The sequence below is a fragment of the Ranitomeya imitator genome, chromosome 2, assembly GCF_032444005.1.
Source record: "Ranitomeya imitator isolate aRanImi1 chromosome 2, aRanImi1.pri, whole genome shotgun sequence".
NCBI lineage: Eukaryota > Metazoa > Chordata > Amphibia > Anura > Dendrobatidae > Ranitomeya > Ranitomeya imitator.
This window is the reverse complement of record NC_091283.1, coordinates 43302567-43319750: the sequence shown is the minus strand read 5'-3', so window position 1 is coordinate 43319750 and position 17184 is coordinate 43302567. Positions and strand designations below refer to the sequence as shown.

Genomic DNA, 17184 nt, shown 5'->3' with positions numbered 1-17184 from the left:
TTCACTCTGATTCTAGAGACATTATTATTATTAATATTTCCGGGACTCATCGCCCGTGTATTTGGTGAGTGGTGGCAGCGTTTATGAGCGGGTGTGTGGCCTGAGTTGGTGTGTGATTTATGCTCCCATTACAGCATAGGACAGAGGTTGAATGCTGGACTGAGAGAGGGGAGATAGATAACCCTTGCAGGCGCAACCCCAAGTCATGTGTGAGAGCGAACATGTGACGAATTAGTGACACCACGGAGTAAGGGATCCGTGACAGATCCATTCATTCCTAAACCAAGAATCTGCAAAAACCCTAGTCCATGCCCTCATCATTTCTCACCTTGACTACTGCAACCTCCTGCTCTGTGGCCTCCCTCTAACACTCTCACACCCCTCCAATCTATTCTAAACTCTGCTGCCCGACTAATCCACCTGTCCCCCTGCTATTCCCTGGCCTCTCCCCTCTGTCAATCCCTTCACTGGCTCCCCATTGCCCAGAGACTCCAGTTCAAAACCCTAACCATGACGTACAAAGCCATCCACAACCTGTCTCCTCCATACATCTGTGACCTTGTATCCCGGTACTTACCTGCACGCAACCTCTGACCCTCACAAGATCTCCTTCTCTGCTCCCCTCTTATCTCCTCTTTCCACAACCGCATACAAGATTTCTCCCGCGCATCCCTCCTACTATGGAACTCTCCACCACAACATATTAGATTCTCTCCTACCGTGGAAACCTTCAAAAAGATCCTGAAGACCCACCTCTTCCAACAAGCCTACAACCTGTAGTAACCACTGCTCAACCAAGCCACTGCACGCCAGCGCTACCCTCGCCTATTGTATCCTCACCCAACCTTGCGGGCAGGATCCTCTCTCCCCCTGTACCATTGTGACTTGTATTGTACAGTACTTGTTTCTATTATGTATACCCCTCCTCACATGTAAAGCGCCATGGAATAAATGGCGCTATAATAATAAATAATAATAATAAACAGATTTCAGTAAAGTTATTGAAACAACGCATTTCAGAATTGATCTAACTTCATCATCGGATACATGAAGAAGGAGTTACATGAACTCCGAAACGCGTTGTTTCAATAAAACTTTCCAACAAGGTGAGCAGCGCACATCTAGTCACTGGAAACTCAGATGATCCACAAGGAGCGCTTTTCTTTTCTCTATATCTTACTAGCTCCATGATAACACCAGAGTTAAGGGTCCTTATCGATACTTACCCCCTTCACACCGGGTCCATTTCCTATAATGGTCAGTTCTTGCACTGTGATGTCGCCAGACACCTGTAGCCAGAACACCCTGTCCAGAGGAATTCGGTGTCCAAATTCGAAGAAAGGAGCGCCGTTTGCAAACACCTGCAAAAGGGGAAGATGATTTAGGTTACCAAATTCCAGTTACAATGGTGCTCGACTCTAGTATAAGTACCACTCTCGTCTCATTGGCGTCTTCATAGAAATTGGATGCCAAATGCCAATTTTTTGGTGATTTTAAACGTTTAAGGAGACAACTCAACCTTTTGTCTGGGAAACAAGATCCAGAGCTATTTAATTATTTGACTTTTTCTTTGCACTGAAACAAGCAGCTCCAGAGGTCAGTAACGTGACAGTTTGGCCAATATATAGTCAAAAGTTCTGGGTCACCTACACATGACGCCTACAGGCACTCAATGCCGCTCAATCATAGCGTTCGTGTCCATCTTACCTGATAGTTGCTTTTTGTAATCTCGAACATGATGAGGAAGGCTTTTCCGGACTTGAAAGGCATTTCTTTCTTCATCTCCTCTTTATCCCAAACTTCGCCTTGTTTTGAGTTAAAGACCACCCGGTCACGACCATCATATCGAGCGTTCATGTGGAGGGCAATGTCTGATGTCTCCTCCTGTCCACAGGCGAAGTTGATAGTAAACCTTGAATAATCAAAAAGAGAATAGCAAGGAATTAATACAAAATCATAGTCTAAAAAAATAGGAAGCGGTAAAATATGGAGCTGCTCCTCCGTCTCTGATGAGCTACCGACACGGTTGTATAATATAGAATGTCATGTCGCCATGTGTTTCTGCTACATGATTGACTGCAACTGAGGGCTTGGCCTTGATTATGGCCATTCACTAGGACCATCACTCTTGTTCAGGACATGAGCAAAAATGATAGGTGTTGACTGATGGGAGATCTGTCAAAATATTGATCTGCCGGGTTCCATTTTGTTGGCTGCTGTAGTAGAACAGTGACAAATAATAGATTTGCCTCCCATCAATGGAAGTCCAGACCAAAGCGCCCATGCACATTAAGCTAACGTTGGGCAAGCCAACTAATATCAAAGGGTTTGACCAACAGTCTAATGTGTATGGGGCCCCTTGACAGATTATGTCGGGGGAGGAACCGGCATGTCCAACTGTGGACTGACGATCTTTGGTTCTATAAGAGATAAGATGCCGCTGGAGACAGCTGGTCTCTCATAGAGAAAACAAAAACACTCGGCAGAGGGAGACCTCCTGTGTATTGGAGAGCCATACAAGATATTTTCCGGCTGAACAAACATTCAGCCAACAGCTATCTAATATGTATGGGGGGAGGCTTAAGAGACAGATCTAGACATAGAAGGTTTGGTTATTTTGTCCAAGTAGTATTTGGGGTTCAAGAGAGGCCTGGATGTCTTCCTGGAGCAGAACAATATTGTATCATACAATTATTAGGTTCTGTAGAAGGACGTAGATCTGGGGATTTATTATGATGGAATATAGGCTGAACTGGATGGACAAATGTCTTTTTTCGGCCTTACTAACTATGTTACTATGTTACTATGTTACTATTTATAATTAACAGCATCGTTGTCCAAGATGGCAACTTTCACAGAGCACCCATGGATAAGTCCATACAAAATTGTGATCTTAGAATGGTCACCAGATCAAGAGTGCCTCATTTTGTCTCTTATTTTATTCCCGCTTTTCCCCCCCGAGTATTCCGTTTTTTTTCTTTTTTAAAATCCACCATACGGTTTCAGAGATATGAGCCTTTTATTTAGTGCCATTTTTTTTGGTCTTTACCAAGAGGGCATTGCTCTCAGCCTAAAGACACGCCCCGGAGGATCCTGTGAAACATGCCCCTTTGGTAAAGACCATAAAAATGAGCACTAAAGGATTTAAAAAAACAAAAAACGCAGGTGATGTGTAAACCTGTCTTACCTGTTATATTTACTGGGAAGCGTTGCCTGAACAGTCACAACCATCCCCACACGCAGGCCTCCAGCTATCACTGTGGTATAAGGGATGGGCTGCAACAAATCAAAGAAATAAAATTAGAAACCTTTTGGCCATTTTTTTGCTTTTATTACAAACCTCAAATCATCACTTTGAAAATAATTTAAAATTTAAAGAGAAATCTAAAAACTTGAGTCGTTTTTCTGCATTCATTGTTTTACAGACATTTGAGCATGGTCACACAAAGCTTGTTTTCAAGTTTTGTTTTTTTATCTCCTATGGAAAATTTTGTGTGCTTTTTCCTTCATTATTATGCGTTTTTGATTGTTTTTTTGTTTTGCTACGTCATTTCAATCTCTTTGGGGAAAAACTGCAGTAAAAATGCCGAAAGAAATGACATGCATGCTGAAAAACGACATTCCATGGTGTTTTTCCCCATGAAATATATTGGAGGTCAAAACATGCAAGTAGAAAAAAAATGCACAGTGTGAATGGGATTTTAGAAGTCTATTTCATTTTGCTGCTTCAGTAAAATGCTGATTTTTTTTGTGCAGAAAAAAAGGGCGGCAGTGTTTTTGGTGAGGTTTCTATGCGTTTTTGATGATTTTTTTGCTATTGCATTTTGCTCTGAATGGTAAAAAAATCAGTAAGAACGCTGAAATAATTGACACACTGTTCTTTGTAAAAAAAAAAAGCTCCTTTTTATGAGTATTCAACAGGTCAACAAAGCAAAATTTGGAACCGACTTCCCTCCATCATGCACACCTGCATTAACCAGTTCAATGACAGTAGTAGTTACAGATCATTGATCGGTAAGGTCCAACCATTGGCCCATGTAAAAGTCACCTTAAAGAAGTGCCCATGGATTCGATATATAATTGTTTGTGCTCGTGTCCAGGGATGTTGGCACTACTCCCAAAATGAGAGATTTGGGCAGGTTTATTGGGAAAGTACATTCCGTAATTTCTTCTTAGTGTAAAACCGGGATGGGACATTTTGGGATTTAACCTTCTTGATCCTTTGGTTTCGCCAGATGTTTAATCCTCCTCCAATTATAAGAATATCAAATCAACTGGGAATTTATGAACATGTTTGTAGTCTATGGTCAGTTTTGTTTTATCAGTGCTCTATCCTGTAAAGTTCCTCAATCAGGGACATAATTATAGCCAGTACAAGGGTTGCAGTCACACCCAAGCCCTGGAGCATAGGGGTCTCCATGACTTGGGTGGGGCCATATGCGCTGACCAATACTAAGCTAGACCCACAGAAGTTGGGGGCCCTATTGGAGATGTTTTGCATCGGTACCCATAAGCTTCATGTTATGTCACTGCCTCCGAGGATTCATTCTGTATAACACCCCCTGCTTCTTGGCCTGAATATAAACAAGGTCTCTGGTAGACCTGGAAACAACGACTTTTGTTAGAACTTTCGACCTCACACCATGGGGGTCCTCTGTTTTTCAGGGGTGTGAAAAGCATTGCACATATGTAGCTGTCCCTACAAAGTCTCATCATGATGACGGCAGCCTATAGATTTCCTAATGGAGATACAAGGAGGACATCTGTTCCTCTGGAGAACAAAAGCAGCAGACTATAGCCCTCAACGTTGATACACCTCATAGACCTAAAACCCCAATATCTGATATCATTGTATGTTGTGTAATTCCAGGGATTAGTTATTTCACCTGGGACTAAAGTTTATTTTTCTGACCTTCCCATGTATGTGAATACTCACAGGAAGAGTGGCTTGTTGGCACCCCACTGGGATACTTCGGTCAGCCCTCTTCTTGGGGAGCACAGTGCTACCAGTAGGTGGAGCAGACTAGGAGTGATGAAGTGTTGTCAGTAAGCCCCTTACCATCACCATGACATATTGGATGGTCTGTTGTAGACATGATTTTCGTATTTAGGTGAGTAGGAACTGCCATTTTGGCACTGATGCATGCATCACTTCTTCCTCCAGGAGTGTTACGCCACATGACGGGTGCGATTTGCTGATCCTTTTGTTTTGCAGTTCATGTTCTCTAGTCTTGCCTGCAGATATACATCATACAGGGTGTGTCACCGAACATTCGCACGGCGAAACCCCATTCATTCAACTACTCTTCCCAGGTTTGACTCACAATGGGGAAAACATGATGAAACAACAAGTACAGCCCATCACAGAATTATAGAAAACCATTGTCTGCTCTGCAGCAACAATCGCCTCAGTCGTACTGCAAACAGGAAGAAAAATATGGATTTACCCATTCTAGATCTGAGGGACAGCAGCCATCTTCCCAGAATACAGCTGTGCTAATAACGGTGCAAGGAGTCACCTCTGGTGGTGGGATCTAGTAGGCTGCTTGACACTTGCATAGATTCAAGATCAGAATTATCCGCTAGAAAATCACCAGGCTCGTCAGGTATACAATAGTTCTGCTGACCATTCAGCCGGCAGCCATCTCCCATGACTCTTCCATTCGCAGGAGCTCTCGCTTGGCTGAGTGCTCTTGCGATCTCTGAGTAAAAATGGATCTGCATTCCATAATCGGACATGTTGGCTCCTTATCTCTCCAACAACATCTGTTAGGTGACAGATGGGTATCCCCAAACACATTGGGCTGTTGACCGAACTTGGCGATAACTGCGGGCTCGGCCAACATTATGGAACCTTAGGCAATAATGGCCACCAACAGTCCAGTAGAAGATGATGGATACCACCAATGAGAAAGTCCACAATTTCTACTATTAAATATTCTGCAAAAACAGGTTGGTTTTTAATTAAGTTGTCCAGGCTTGGGACAAAAGTGTTCAGGCACTCTGTGTGACTGCAGATTGGCGAATCTTGACAGTATGGGGTGTACACATTGTCATCATTGCCCAGTATTCCCGGAGTGAGAGGACGGTCTGTAGTCTACAGTCCCAGGCTTTGTCCCATCCCTGGATAACCCCTTAACCCTGCTGTTGTCTTCGGTCAAAAACAACCGACCTTGAACTTCAATATTCTTTAAAATATTCAAGATGCGGCTCTGAAACCCGTGGCTGACCGACCCATCCTCATTTAAGTCAATCAACCACATGTTTCAGAACCGCATCTTGAACACCCCAAAAAATACCAAAGTTCAAAATAGGTCTCCCCAGACCGAAGACAACAACAGGGTTTTAAAAGAGTTACCAAATAATTGTAGAGGGTCATATAATGACCTGTCTGCCACCCCACTGTCACCAGACACTACTTCACCCTGTAGGTGTTGGTGGATGTCCAGATAATGTCCCCCATAGCTTCAGCTTTATAATGATTTATTCCACATGCTGTCATACAGACTTCTGGGCACATCAAATGTCCGCCTTGTGTGACTATTAGCGAATCTACAGGCTGCCACCAACAAGATGAGACTTTGTAGGGATAGCTCACTATACACACCCTAAAAATAGGACAATCCCTTGTAGTGGTCTTTGGCCATACGTTAAGGATTTTCATCCATTGATGAGGAGCAGACCTGTTTGGTATAAATGACCTTTTGATTCACTGCCAACAACGACTAATTCCAACATGGTCAATCCACTTTTGTGCTGATATTGGTCATCAGTCGGCCTCTGTCAAATCCAAAAATGGTCTCCATTATGTGAGCAGATTTGGAGTAGTCAATCACTTGTAAGCCGTTCATGTGCAGGGTCTGAAATACTTCGCTCTTTGGGACAAAAAAACAATGTGAGAGGTATTTTTTTGTTCCTTTCCATGACTGGACATGTTTCTCACTGAAAGGAGAAGGCGAGCATGTCAAAGCCTATCCCAGTAAGTGCATGTTTGTACTTATCATTCCCGGTAGCGATGAGCCTTAATACTAAGGTGGATTGCAAAATATTCCCATTTCTCAAATTGAAGCAATGGGAGAAAGTCTGTAGGGTTGGAAAGCCGAGGGTTGCCAACCAGAAATACTTGGAAGATAATTTGATTAAAGTTCTCGGGGAAAAGGGAATCAAAAGTGACCAGAAGGTCCAGCTCCGGTGATTGCAAATTGGCAAAATCTAAAAGTAAAAAGAGGAGTTCCAGCCCTGGAGGCCAAAAGAGCAAAATCATATGCTACTACAACATTATTCCCAATGTCTTTGAAGCAGCAGGTGCAAATAAAAACCCTGACAATACAGGTGCGTCTTCACCCGACGATGCGATGCATGAACTCCAGTGTGCAGTTCTTTGCTATTCTGATCAATATTGTTGGATACTTTCCATACTTGATACCAAAGACATAAGTTCATAGACCCCTATTCTAAATCTATAACAGGGCTCCCACCCACCATTTGCCATTTACAAGAATGTGGCAGAGGGAGCCCTGAGCCACATTATGCCCCATGGTCCATGTGCAACTGTTACTACTGCATGAGATGGCGGAATATTGTGGCTTCACGCACAAGAAACCTTCCTACTCTCTGGGAAGTTTTGGTGAAACTCGAACATTTTGCCAATTTTTTTGGTATCCTAGAGGTGCCATGAGGTCTCCTGGTATTTTAGCAGTAAACATTTAAAAACTTCTATTTCACAATACAAAGTGGGAATTGTTTTTTGTACCCAAATAAGCCCATGTTAGGCTGACTGCAAAAATTAGAATTTCAGGCCCCCATACACATCGGATACAAGTCAGCCGAACCCAACAATTTTGATGGGATCAGCCAACTATCTATTGTGTTTGGGGTTCTCCTGACTCTCCCTGATAGATTATGTTGGTGGACATAAGGATTGGGGGGTTGAATTCAGATGCCCGTTCCTTTTAGGCAGTGAAATAACCCAACGCTAGATGAGAAATCTAACAACCAAAAAACTAATGTCTATGGCTAATCCAGAAGATCATCGGATGTCCCATTGTGTTGGATACTAAGACATCTCCATCCAGCAGACAACTCGTTCTCTATGGAGACTCCATTTCGCATCTATTGACAGGGAATTAGCGGTTAATGGGAATGATGAGACTCGAAGAGCACAATGTAGCTGACACTCCCTGACTATCCCTTCCTCCTTCTTGCACCCTTGGCTGTTATTTCTGACACTCATACTCAAATTGTTTAATGTGAAGAATAAAAAAAATCTCTTCTATAGGTCCAGAAGTTGGAATGAAAGGTCGGCTCGGGAGTGTTGCTGCCTCTGCAGCTCATTGGGGCTCAGAGGTGGATCTCTAACTTTGTCTGTAAAGGACATTACTGTGATTTGACAGTAAGTTTTGGTCAGTTTTTCCGAATATCTCCCATTAATTCTATAATTCTGCTCCAGTTTGATACCTGTACTCTACCCTCCATAGCCGAAATTCCAAGGATGAATAGTAAAAGGTTAATATTTGGAAGACATGTGACATTGAATATTGAATTTGCCAACTTTTGAGAAGATGATTCTTGAAGATTATAAATGGGAACTTATGAAGCTTTGCAGGGTACATTGCATGCAAATATTTTTGCCTGATACCCCATTTATTTATATAGTATATCCCCCTGATATTTATATTATTTATTTAACAGTCTTCGGCTATATCTCATGCCATGCAGACTTGTTGGACGATCGATTTTGTGCCAGCCTCCCTAGGTCCACCAGGGTCTTCTCCGTTAGCATACCCCCTTAACATATAGAATATTAATCCAAAATATTACATATGTCCCAAAAAACAGTACAGACCCCAGACCAAATTCGCCCTAAATACACACTCCAGACCAGAAACCTGCAAAATACCAACGACAGATCAGGCTACAAGCAAAATACAGACTATCAGACTATCCCTAAAATACAGTCCCAGACCAGACTACCTCTAAATTAAAGATCTCAAACCAGACTACCCGTAAGATGCAGTCCCCAGACATGTCTCCCCATTAACACCGACCCCGACCAGACGTGCAGAAAGTCATCCCTCCCTGATCTTTCTGTACTCCTTACTCTGAGGGCAGCTGCAGGACAGTATCCTGGGAGTCAGGGACCCCTTCCATTTTTCAGGAATCTCCCGGATATTCTGGGGGAACCTTTCAGGCTCCAGAGACCAATCTGACCAAAACTTCTACACCCCTGCACTGTATAAATCTACTGCATAGTAAAAGCAAATGCAAACCTTTTTGGGTAGCCATAATAGGTGCCGCTCAGGTGCCCCATAACGTGTTAATGCCCCACTGGTTACAATACAGAGAAATCCCTGGGTGCGGCCGTATCTAGTGCCTCATCCATTCTGCTGCCTCATTCCTGTTATTATTTGCAATCATGATCCTCAGTATTTTATACAATTGAGGTCCGCCATTTGTGTCCAAGAACAACATTTTTTTAATACATTTTGTAAAAGGTATACAAGATTTCCTATCTGCATGTAACATCAGCTTTCTGCGTCTATGTCAAACTACACATGACAAACTGGATACTATGAACAAAAGCGAGACACACCCAAAATAGATGACTGCCGAATTCCAGAAAACCACAGACCTCAGAGGAAAAAAATGGCAAAGGTGAAGCCTGGGTGTGGGGCATCTGCCTCTGTTTGAGGGGAGAGTGGTGGGGCATCTGCCTGTGTGTGAGGAGACAGTGTGGGGCATCTGCCTGTGTGTAAGGAGACAGTGGGGCATCTGCCTGTGTGTGGGGAGACAGTGGTGGGGCATCTGCCTGTGTGTGAGGAGACAGTGGTGGGGCATCTGCCTCTGTCTGAGGGGAGAGTGGTGGGGCATCTGCCTGTGTGTGAGGAGACAGTGGTGGGGCATCTGCCTGTGTGTGTGAGGAGACAGTGTGGGGCATCTGCCTGTGTGTAAGGAGACAGTGGGGCATCTGCCTGTGTGTGAGGAGACAGTGGTGGGCCATCTGCCTGTGTGTGAGGAGACAGTGGTGGGGCATCTGCCTGTGTGTGAGGAGACAGTGGTGGGGCATCTGCCTGTGTTTAAGGAGACAGTGGGGCATCTGCCTGTGTGTGGGGAGACAGTGGTGGGGCATCTGCCTGTGTGTGAGGAGACAGTGGTGGGGCATCTGCCTGTGTGTGAGGAGACAGTGATGGGGCATCTGCCTGTGTGTGAGGAGACAGTGGTGGGGCATCTGCCTGTGTGTGAGGAGACAGTGGTGGGGCATCTGCCTGTGTGTGAGGAGACAGTGGTGAGGCATCTGCCTGTGTTTAAGGAGACAGTGGGGCATCTGCCTGTGTGTGGGGAGACAGTGGTGGGGCATCTGCCTGTGTGTGGGGAGACAGTGGTGGGGCATCTGCCTGTGTGTGGGGAGACAGTGGTGGGGCATCTGCCTGTGTGTGAGGAGACAGTGGTGGGGCATCTGCCTGTGTGTGAGGAGACAGTGGTGGGGCACCTGCCTGTGTGTAAGGAGACAGTGGTGGGGCATCTGCCTGTGTGTGAGGAGACAGTGGTGGGGCATCTGCCCGTGTGTGAGGAGACAGTGGTGGGGCATCTGCCTGCGTGTGGGGAGATAGTGGTGGGGCATCTGCCTGCGTGTGGGGAGATAGTGTTGGGGCATCTGCCCGTGTGTCAGGAGACAGTGGTGGGGCATCTGCCTGCGTGTGGGGAGATAGTGTTGGGGCATCTGCCTGTGTGTGAGGAGACAGTGATGGGGAATCTGCCTGCGTGTGGGGAGATAGTGGTGGGGCATCTGCCTGTGTGTGAGGAGATAGTGTTGGGGCATCTGCCTGCGTGTGGGGAGATAGTGGTGGGGCATCTGCCTGCGTGTGGGGAGATAGTGGTGGGGCATCTGCCTGCGTGTGGGGAGATAGTGTTGGGGCATCTGCCTGTGTGTGAGGAGACAGTGATGGGGAATCTGCCTGTGTGTGAGGAGACAGTGGTGGGGCATCTGCCCGTGTGTGAGGAGACAGTGGTGGGGCATCTGCCTGCGTGTGGGGAGATAGTGGTGGGGCATCTGCCCGTGTGTCAGGAGACAGTGGTGGGGCATCTGCCTGCGTGTGGGGAGATAGTGTTGGGGCATCTGCCTGTGTGTGAGGAGACAGTGATGGGGAATCTGCCTGTGTGTGGGGAGACAGTGATGGGGAATCTGCCTTGAATGTAAGGAGAAGGTAGTGGGCCTGCTACCTGGGTATAAGGAGACAGTGATGGGGCATTTTCCTGGGTATAAGACGATGGTGGTGGGGCATCTACCTGTATGTGAAGAGACGGTGGTTTGGCATTTGCCAGCCTGGGTGTAAGGAGTCGGTGGTGGGGCATCTACCTGGGTGTAAGGAGATGGTGATGGGGCGAGTACCTGGGTGTGGGGAGATAATGGTGGGGCATTTGCCTTGATTTTGGTGAGATGCCAATGTGCTAGTCTGCTGTGAGAAGATTAAATCGATATTTAGACACATGATAATGTTATTGTATAATTTCAGACTGTTGCTCAGATAAAATAATCAGCCATAGCAAAATAAAAGATGTGGTTTAATCCCAACAAAGTCTGCCATTCTAGAATAAGTAGGGTGTGGCGCATGTTCTCTCTGCTTCGTCCCTTCCATCCCCTGACTACATGTCACTTTACTGTGCAGATATACTCCACCAATAATGAAAAGGAGTAGGAACAAGCTGAGTTGTGGCCCCCAATCTACACAGAAGGGGCAGCCAGATCCCTCCTGCCTGCCCCCAAAGTCAGTGCCTGCTAATACTGTCTGGATGGTAGATGCTAATAAACTGCACTACTGGTGTCTGTGAAATCTGCTCATTTTGCAAAAAAAAAAAAGATGAATGCATTGAAATAAAGGGACAATATATTATCATATATCGTTATAGTCTAATTAGACAATTTGGAGGCAAAGTAGCTGGTACTCACGGGGTTGAACGCTGGTTGATAGCCTGGAGCGGGTACAAACGCCATGTTTGCAGCTATAAAGTCTTGCTCAATAGAGAACTTTCAAGAAGACGAAAGATGCTTTATATCTAGAGAGAAGGGGCAGGGCCGGTGCCTGGAGCGTATCCCCGAAAACTGGAAAATCAACTTCATACTACGAGACAGTAAGCGAGAGAGACTCCTGCTGGAAGACACACAGAAAGGACTCCGCGGCCGCCGTGTAATCACAGGACGAGGCAGATATAATAGCGTATTAGTGCGGTTACTGCTCCATAAAGGTCACTAACATTGCACTATTGTGGCTACAAAAGACGTAAAGAGTAATTGTCGTGTTAAATTTTATTTCAGAAATCGACAGTCCACATGAAAACAAGAAACTTTGTAATAGATCTTATCAGAGAAATCGGCTTCTTTCTCCTCCAGGATTGATCATATTCTCAATTCAGGGATCGATGTGAATACCGTACTTTTCTGCCCAATGATGACAGAAGTATTCTGGGAGTGATACCTTTATTGGCTAACCAGAAAATAATATGTTTGCAAGCTTTCAGAGCACAGTGGCTCCTTCTTCAGGCAAGATTACAGGCCTGTAATCTTGCCTGAAGAAGGAGCCTCTGTGCTCTGAAAGCTTGCAAACATATTATTTTCTGGTTAGCCAATAAAGGTATCACTCCCAGAATACTTCTGTCATCATTGGGCAGAAAAGTATTCACATCGATTTTTCTGGCTAACACGGTACCACAATACAATTTGTTATTGTACATCACTTCAGGGATAAAATCCGTATTCAGTGAAGACAGATTTTCCCATTAATGAGATAGGAGATGACAGTTGGGGCTATTGGGGTGTAAATTTAAAAGGGTTGTCCACATTTTTGGTGGATAATATTTGAACAGGGTCATATAGTTAAAAAAAAATTCAAGTTACCAAATGAGTTCACTGATGAATTCTTAGTTAACTCATTCAGGAGCCAGTGATAGACAGCAGCTATAAAAGGCAATTGGTGCAACATTGTTCATAGGACCAAATGGCAAAATTATGTTTTGCTTCAATTTAGGAGACAATTTTCAACCCCTATATGAAGTAGTAAATAATGCCTTTAATACAGACCGTCAAATGTATTGTCCCATGCTGGATCATAGAGAAAAAAAAGTAGAAAAGTCATGGGGATTTGACCCCCCGAAAAATTAGAACAGTCGGGGTATGTTCACACAAATCATTTTTGGGGGGGGGACTGAAAAAATGCATTTTACTATAGCAGGAAAATAATAAAAAAATTTCAAATCTCACTCAAATGGTTGAATTTGTTTCCTTGCTTTTTGGGGGCTGAGGTGCAGTGTTTTTTTTTATTATAACCGCAGTGAGTCGATTTTTTCATACGTTCAAATAAATGGAAAAAAAAACACAAAACACGTAAAATCGCAGCAAAAAGGCATGTTAAAGAAAAGCTTCAAAAAGGCATAAAATAGTATGTATTGTATGCAGCATTCTTTCCCACCTAGTTCTTGGTGGAGAAAAATCTGCTGCAAATCCTCAATGTGTGAACATACCCTTAGCACAAGGCGTGTAGCTGTAGTGTTCCTGCATTGCATGCTCTGCTGTATCTCCATCCTCCTCCCCCTACTGTGCGCCTTCCACAGACTCTACCTGACAACCTGCCCTGCAGGGTAGTAGGCGGTCACAGCCGGCTAAACATCGTGAGCCGCCACTCAACATACCAGGAAACATTTTCCAATTCTTCATGTATGGATAATTGGGGGTCTCGTCAACTGGACAATCCTATATTTATGGTTAAGTGATATATGTTGATTTGGGACAATACCTTTTGGGAACCAGACATATTAGTGTGGAGCTTCAGTGAGACAAACATAAAAGGGAAATTCTAAATAAATACACCTGAAAATCCACGATGGCGCCTTAAGGAATTATTGCCATCTCCATAAATGCAGATTTTTGGAAAGAGCTCGTTAATACAATGAATTTTGCTATTTACTGCTTATTAAAATTTCCAGCCGTTCTTGAGCTATTACCACTTTTGTTTTGTTTACAACTCGTTGCCTAGGAGACCGACCACCGCTACTAGACAGCAGAACATGTGCCTATTTCTGTGATTTTTTTTTACAACAGAGTATTTTTGACCTCACTGTGCTCTTTTGTGTCTTCAAGTTTCTTGGTGGTGTGAACAGGTTCCTACAGACTTGTTCACTGTGCAAGTAGCCCATGTGTTTCTGGTTCTATAATTGTTCTCTTGTTTCTACAAGACTGGGGAGTCCACCACTCCTCTGTGGGCCATTTGTTGTGGATTCTGTTTTTGGGCTCCCTCTGGTGGTTACAGATGGTACTGGGTGACTTGTGTTCTCTGCGGTCTCTGGTGTCCACCTGTTCTATCAGGATATGGGAGTTTCCTATTTAACCTGGCTTTCTTGTCATTTCCTCGCCGGCGATCAATGTAATCAGTGTGTCTTGTTACCTCTGCTTTCCGCTTCTGTAATCATCAGGACAAGCTAAGTTTTTGATTTTCCTGTTCCACGTTTTGCTTTATTTTTGTTTTAGTCCAGCTTGCAGTTATGTGATTCCTTGTTGCTGGTTGCTCTAGTGGGCTGATATTACTCCTCATGTTCCATGAGTTGGCACATGAGTTCAGGTAATTTCAGGATGGTTTTTTGTAGGGTTTTTCGCTGACCGCGCAGTTCACTTTTGTATCCTCTGCTATCTAGTTTTAGCGGGCCTCATTTTGCTGAATCTGTTTTCATTACTACGTATGTGCTTTCCTCTCATTTCACCGTCATTACATGTGGGGGGCTGCTATTTCTGTGGGGTGTTTCTCTGGAGGCAAGAGAGGTCTTTGTTTCTTCTAATAGGGGAAGCTAGTCCTTCGGCTGGCGCGAGACGTCTAGAATCATCGTAGTCACGTTCCCCGGCTACTGCTAGTGTTGTGAATTAGGTTCAGGATCGCGGTCAGCTCAGTTTCCATCACCCTAGAGCTTGTTCTGTTTTTTGTGTGCTTGTCCTTTTGTGATCCCCTGCCATTGGGATCATGACAGCCATTTGCACTAAAGCTGTTCCATCCTGCATGTCCACATGGATATTTTCTCTCTGAACCCTGCTTATACAGGTACTGTACAGATGATCAGGTTTTTAAATACATCTGATAGGGATGATATACATTAGATAGGACTGCTCTATTATGGGTATACCTTGACGATTGGTGGAGCAGCTTAATATACATTTTTTTGCAAAAAAACGTATTAACTAAATACCCTGTTTTTTTTTGTCCATCTTTTCACTGGCACTTGCCTATTACTGTGATTTCTTTTACAACAGAGTATTTTTGACCTCACTGTGCTCTTTTGTGTCTTCAAGTTTCTTGATGGTGTGAACAGGTTCCTACAGACTTGTTCAATTTGCAAGTACTCCATGTGTTTCTGGTTCTATAAAGGATGTCATGACTGGCCATCTAATCAAAAGAAGAGCCGGGGATGGAACCATCGAAGTACCGCGCTACTGTTCGGATGGGTGTTTAATATGGATATAATGTGGTCTAGATCCGTTTCTTTTGGCTGCTCGGTTCCAGATCTCCAGAATCTCAGTCCCCCTTTTGCTAAGTTTACATAGAAAGGTGCGACCCTACCTATGAAGTGTTGTGTAAGTGCTCAGGAATGTCTTAAAGGAAGGACAAGTACTCTCCTGTTTCTTTAGTATAGAGTCAGGTAACCATTTGTATGCCAGTCTTCTATATGCAGTGCTCTATGTATAATAAATGTGGAGCACAGGTAGATGCCTTTTTTTATTCTTGGGGCCTTTTACATGGATCAATTTTGAGAGCAGCGAAACCGGGCTTCTGTGATGTGAGTTGAAGTCAGTACCCGGCGCCTGTGAATAGCGGTCACTTTACTGCTATTCACAGTCGCCGGAGCCAGATTCGGGGAACGTGACTACATCGGAGCTTCGTGTCAACATTTTAGGTAATAAATTGGTGAACGAGGGACTGTCTTAACTGCTTTGGACCTACATGGAATTTTTTTTTCGATAAAGTGGTGAACAAGGGATAGTATTCGCGAAGTCTTTATTTGAATAAAGTGTTTTTTTCCCAGTGTTTTTACTTTTGATTATCAGGTGAGGAATGAGTGCGTTATATGCCTCTCCATTACGAACCCCAGGGGGTGATGGCAGCTGAGATTTTTGACAAATCACAGCTCACATCAACCCAAATTAGCATTACCTTGACTGCCACCGCAGCGGGGCAAACGGGAAGAGCCAGGCAAAGTACAATAATTGTTGCATCACATATGATGCACCAATTTTGGGCTTTTGCTGTCTGGTATTTTTAGGCTGGGAAGGAACCAATAACCAGGGACCTTCCCAGCCTGTAGCTGTCTGCTGTACCTTGGCTGGTTATCAAAAGTAGGGAAGGGGGGGAAACACTCCACTTCATTTTTGTACATTATTTATTTATTTATGGATATCCTGCATTTAATTCAAGTCTATGGTGAAATTCCACACAGCAGATTGGACCGTTCCCACAAGAGAAATTGATATGCTGCAGCTTGGAAACCCGCAAACCCAGGTGATTTTGCAAAGCATAAAAAAGAAGCACAGTGCGCCTGTGTCCAGGTGTCTTCCCTATTCTGGTCCCATGTTATTTGAATGCCGTTTCCATCCGTTTCAGCACTTTTTTTTGCCTCCCCTCAAGCCCTCCTATTAGGGTCTCCCTGAAAAATGCTCAAATTTCCCATTGATTTCCATTATTCTCAGTACTTGACTCGACCAAGTCTGAGCATTTGACCTGCTCGATTCGAGAACCAAGTACTTTCATGCTTAATCATGACTAGTTGCCAGCAATCAGTTACAAGTGTTCGCTCACCATTACGGTACCTTCACACTAAACAACTTCACAACGATATCGCTAGCGATCCGTGACGTTGCAGCGTCCTGGCTAGCGATATCATTGTGTTTGACACGCAGCAGCGATCAGAATCCTGCTGTGATGTCGTTGGTCGGAGCTAGAAGTCCAGCACTTTATTTCGTCGCTGGATCTCCCGCTGACATCGCTGAATCGGCGTGTGTGACACCGATTCAGCGATGTTTTCGCTGGTAACCAGGGTAAACATTGGGTTACTAAGCGCAGGGCCGCACTTAGTAACCCGATGTTTACCCTGGTTACCATCCTAAAAGTAAAAAAAACAAACGCTTCATACTTACCTTCCGCTGTCTGTCCC

The 17184-nt window shown here is 44.3% G+C and overlaps 1 protein-coding gene across 1 annotated transcript in view; it reads right to left on the bottom strand.

Moving 5' to 3' along the window:
- The window catches only part of LOC138661694 (galectin-4-like), a 34782-nt gene extending 22638 nt beyond the window's left edge, over nucleotides 1-12144 (bottom strand). The window contains exons 1-4 of the mRNA XM_069746550.1: nucleotides 11948-12144; nucleotides 3188-3276; nucleotides 1708-1912; nucleotides 1227-1361 (exon numbers count right to left, since the gene is read on the bottom strand). Coding sequence (XP_069602651.1) covers nucleotides 1227-1361; nucleotides 1708-1912; nucleotides 3188-3276; nucleotides 11948-11992 — 474 coding nt within the window. The 5' untranslated portion in view covers nucleotides 11993-12144. The remainder of the gene's footprint in view (nucleotides 1-1226; nucleotides 1362-1707; nucleotides 1913-3187; nucleotides 3277-11947) is intronic.
- Between the last annotated feature and the right edge of the window lie 5040 nt (nucleotides 12145-17184).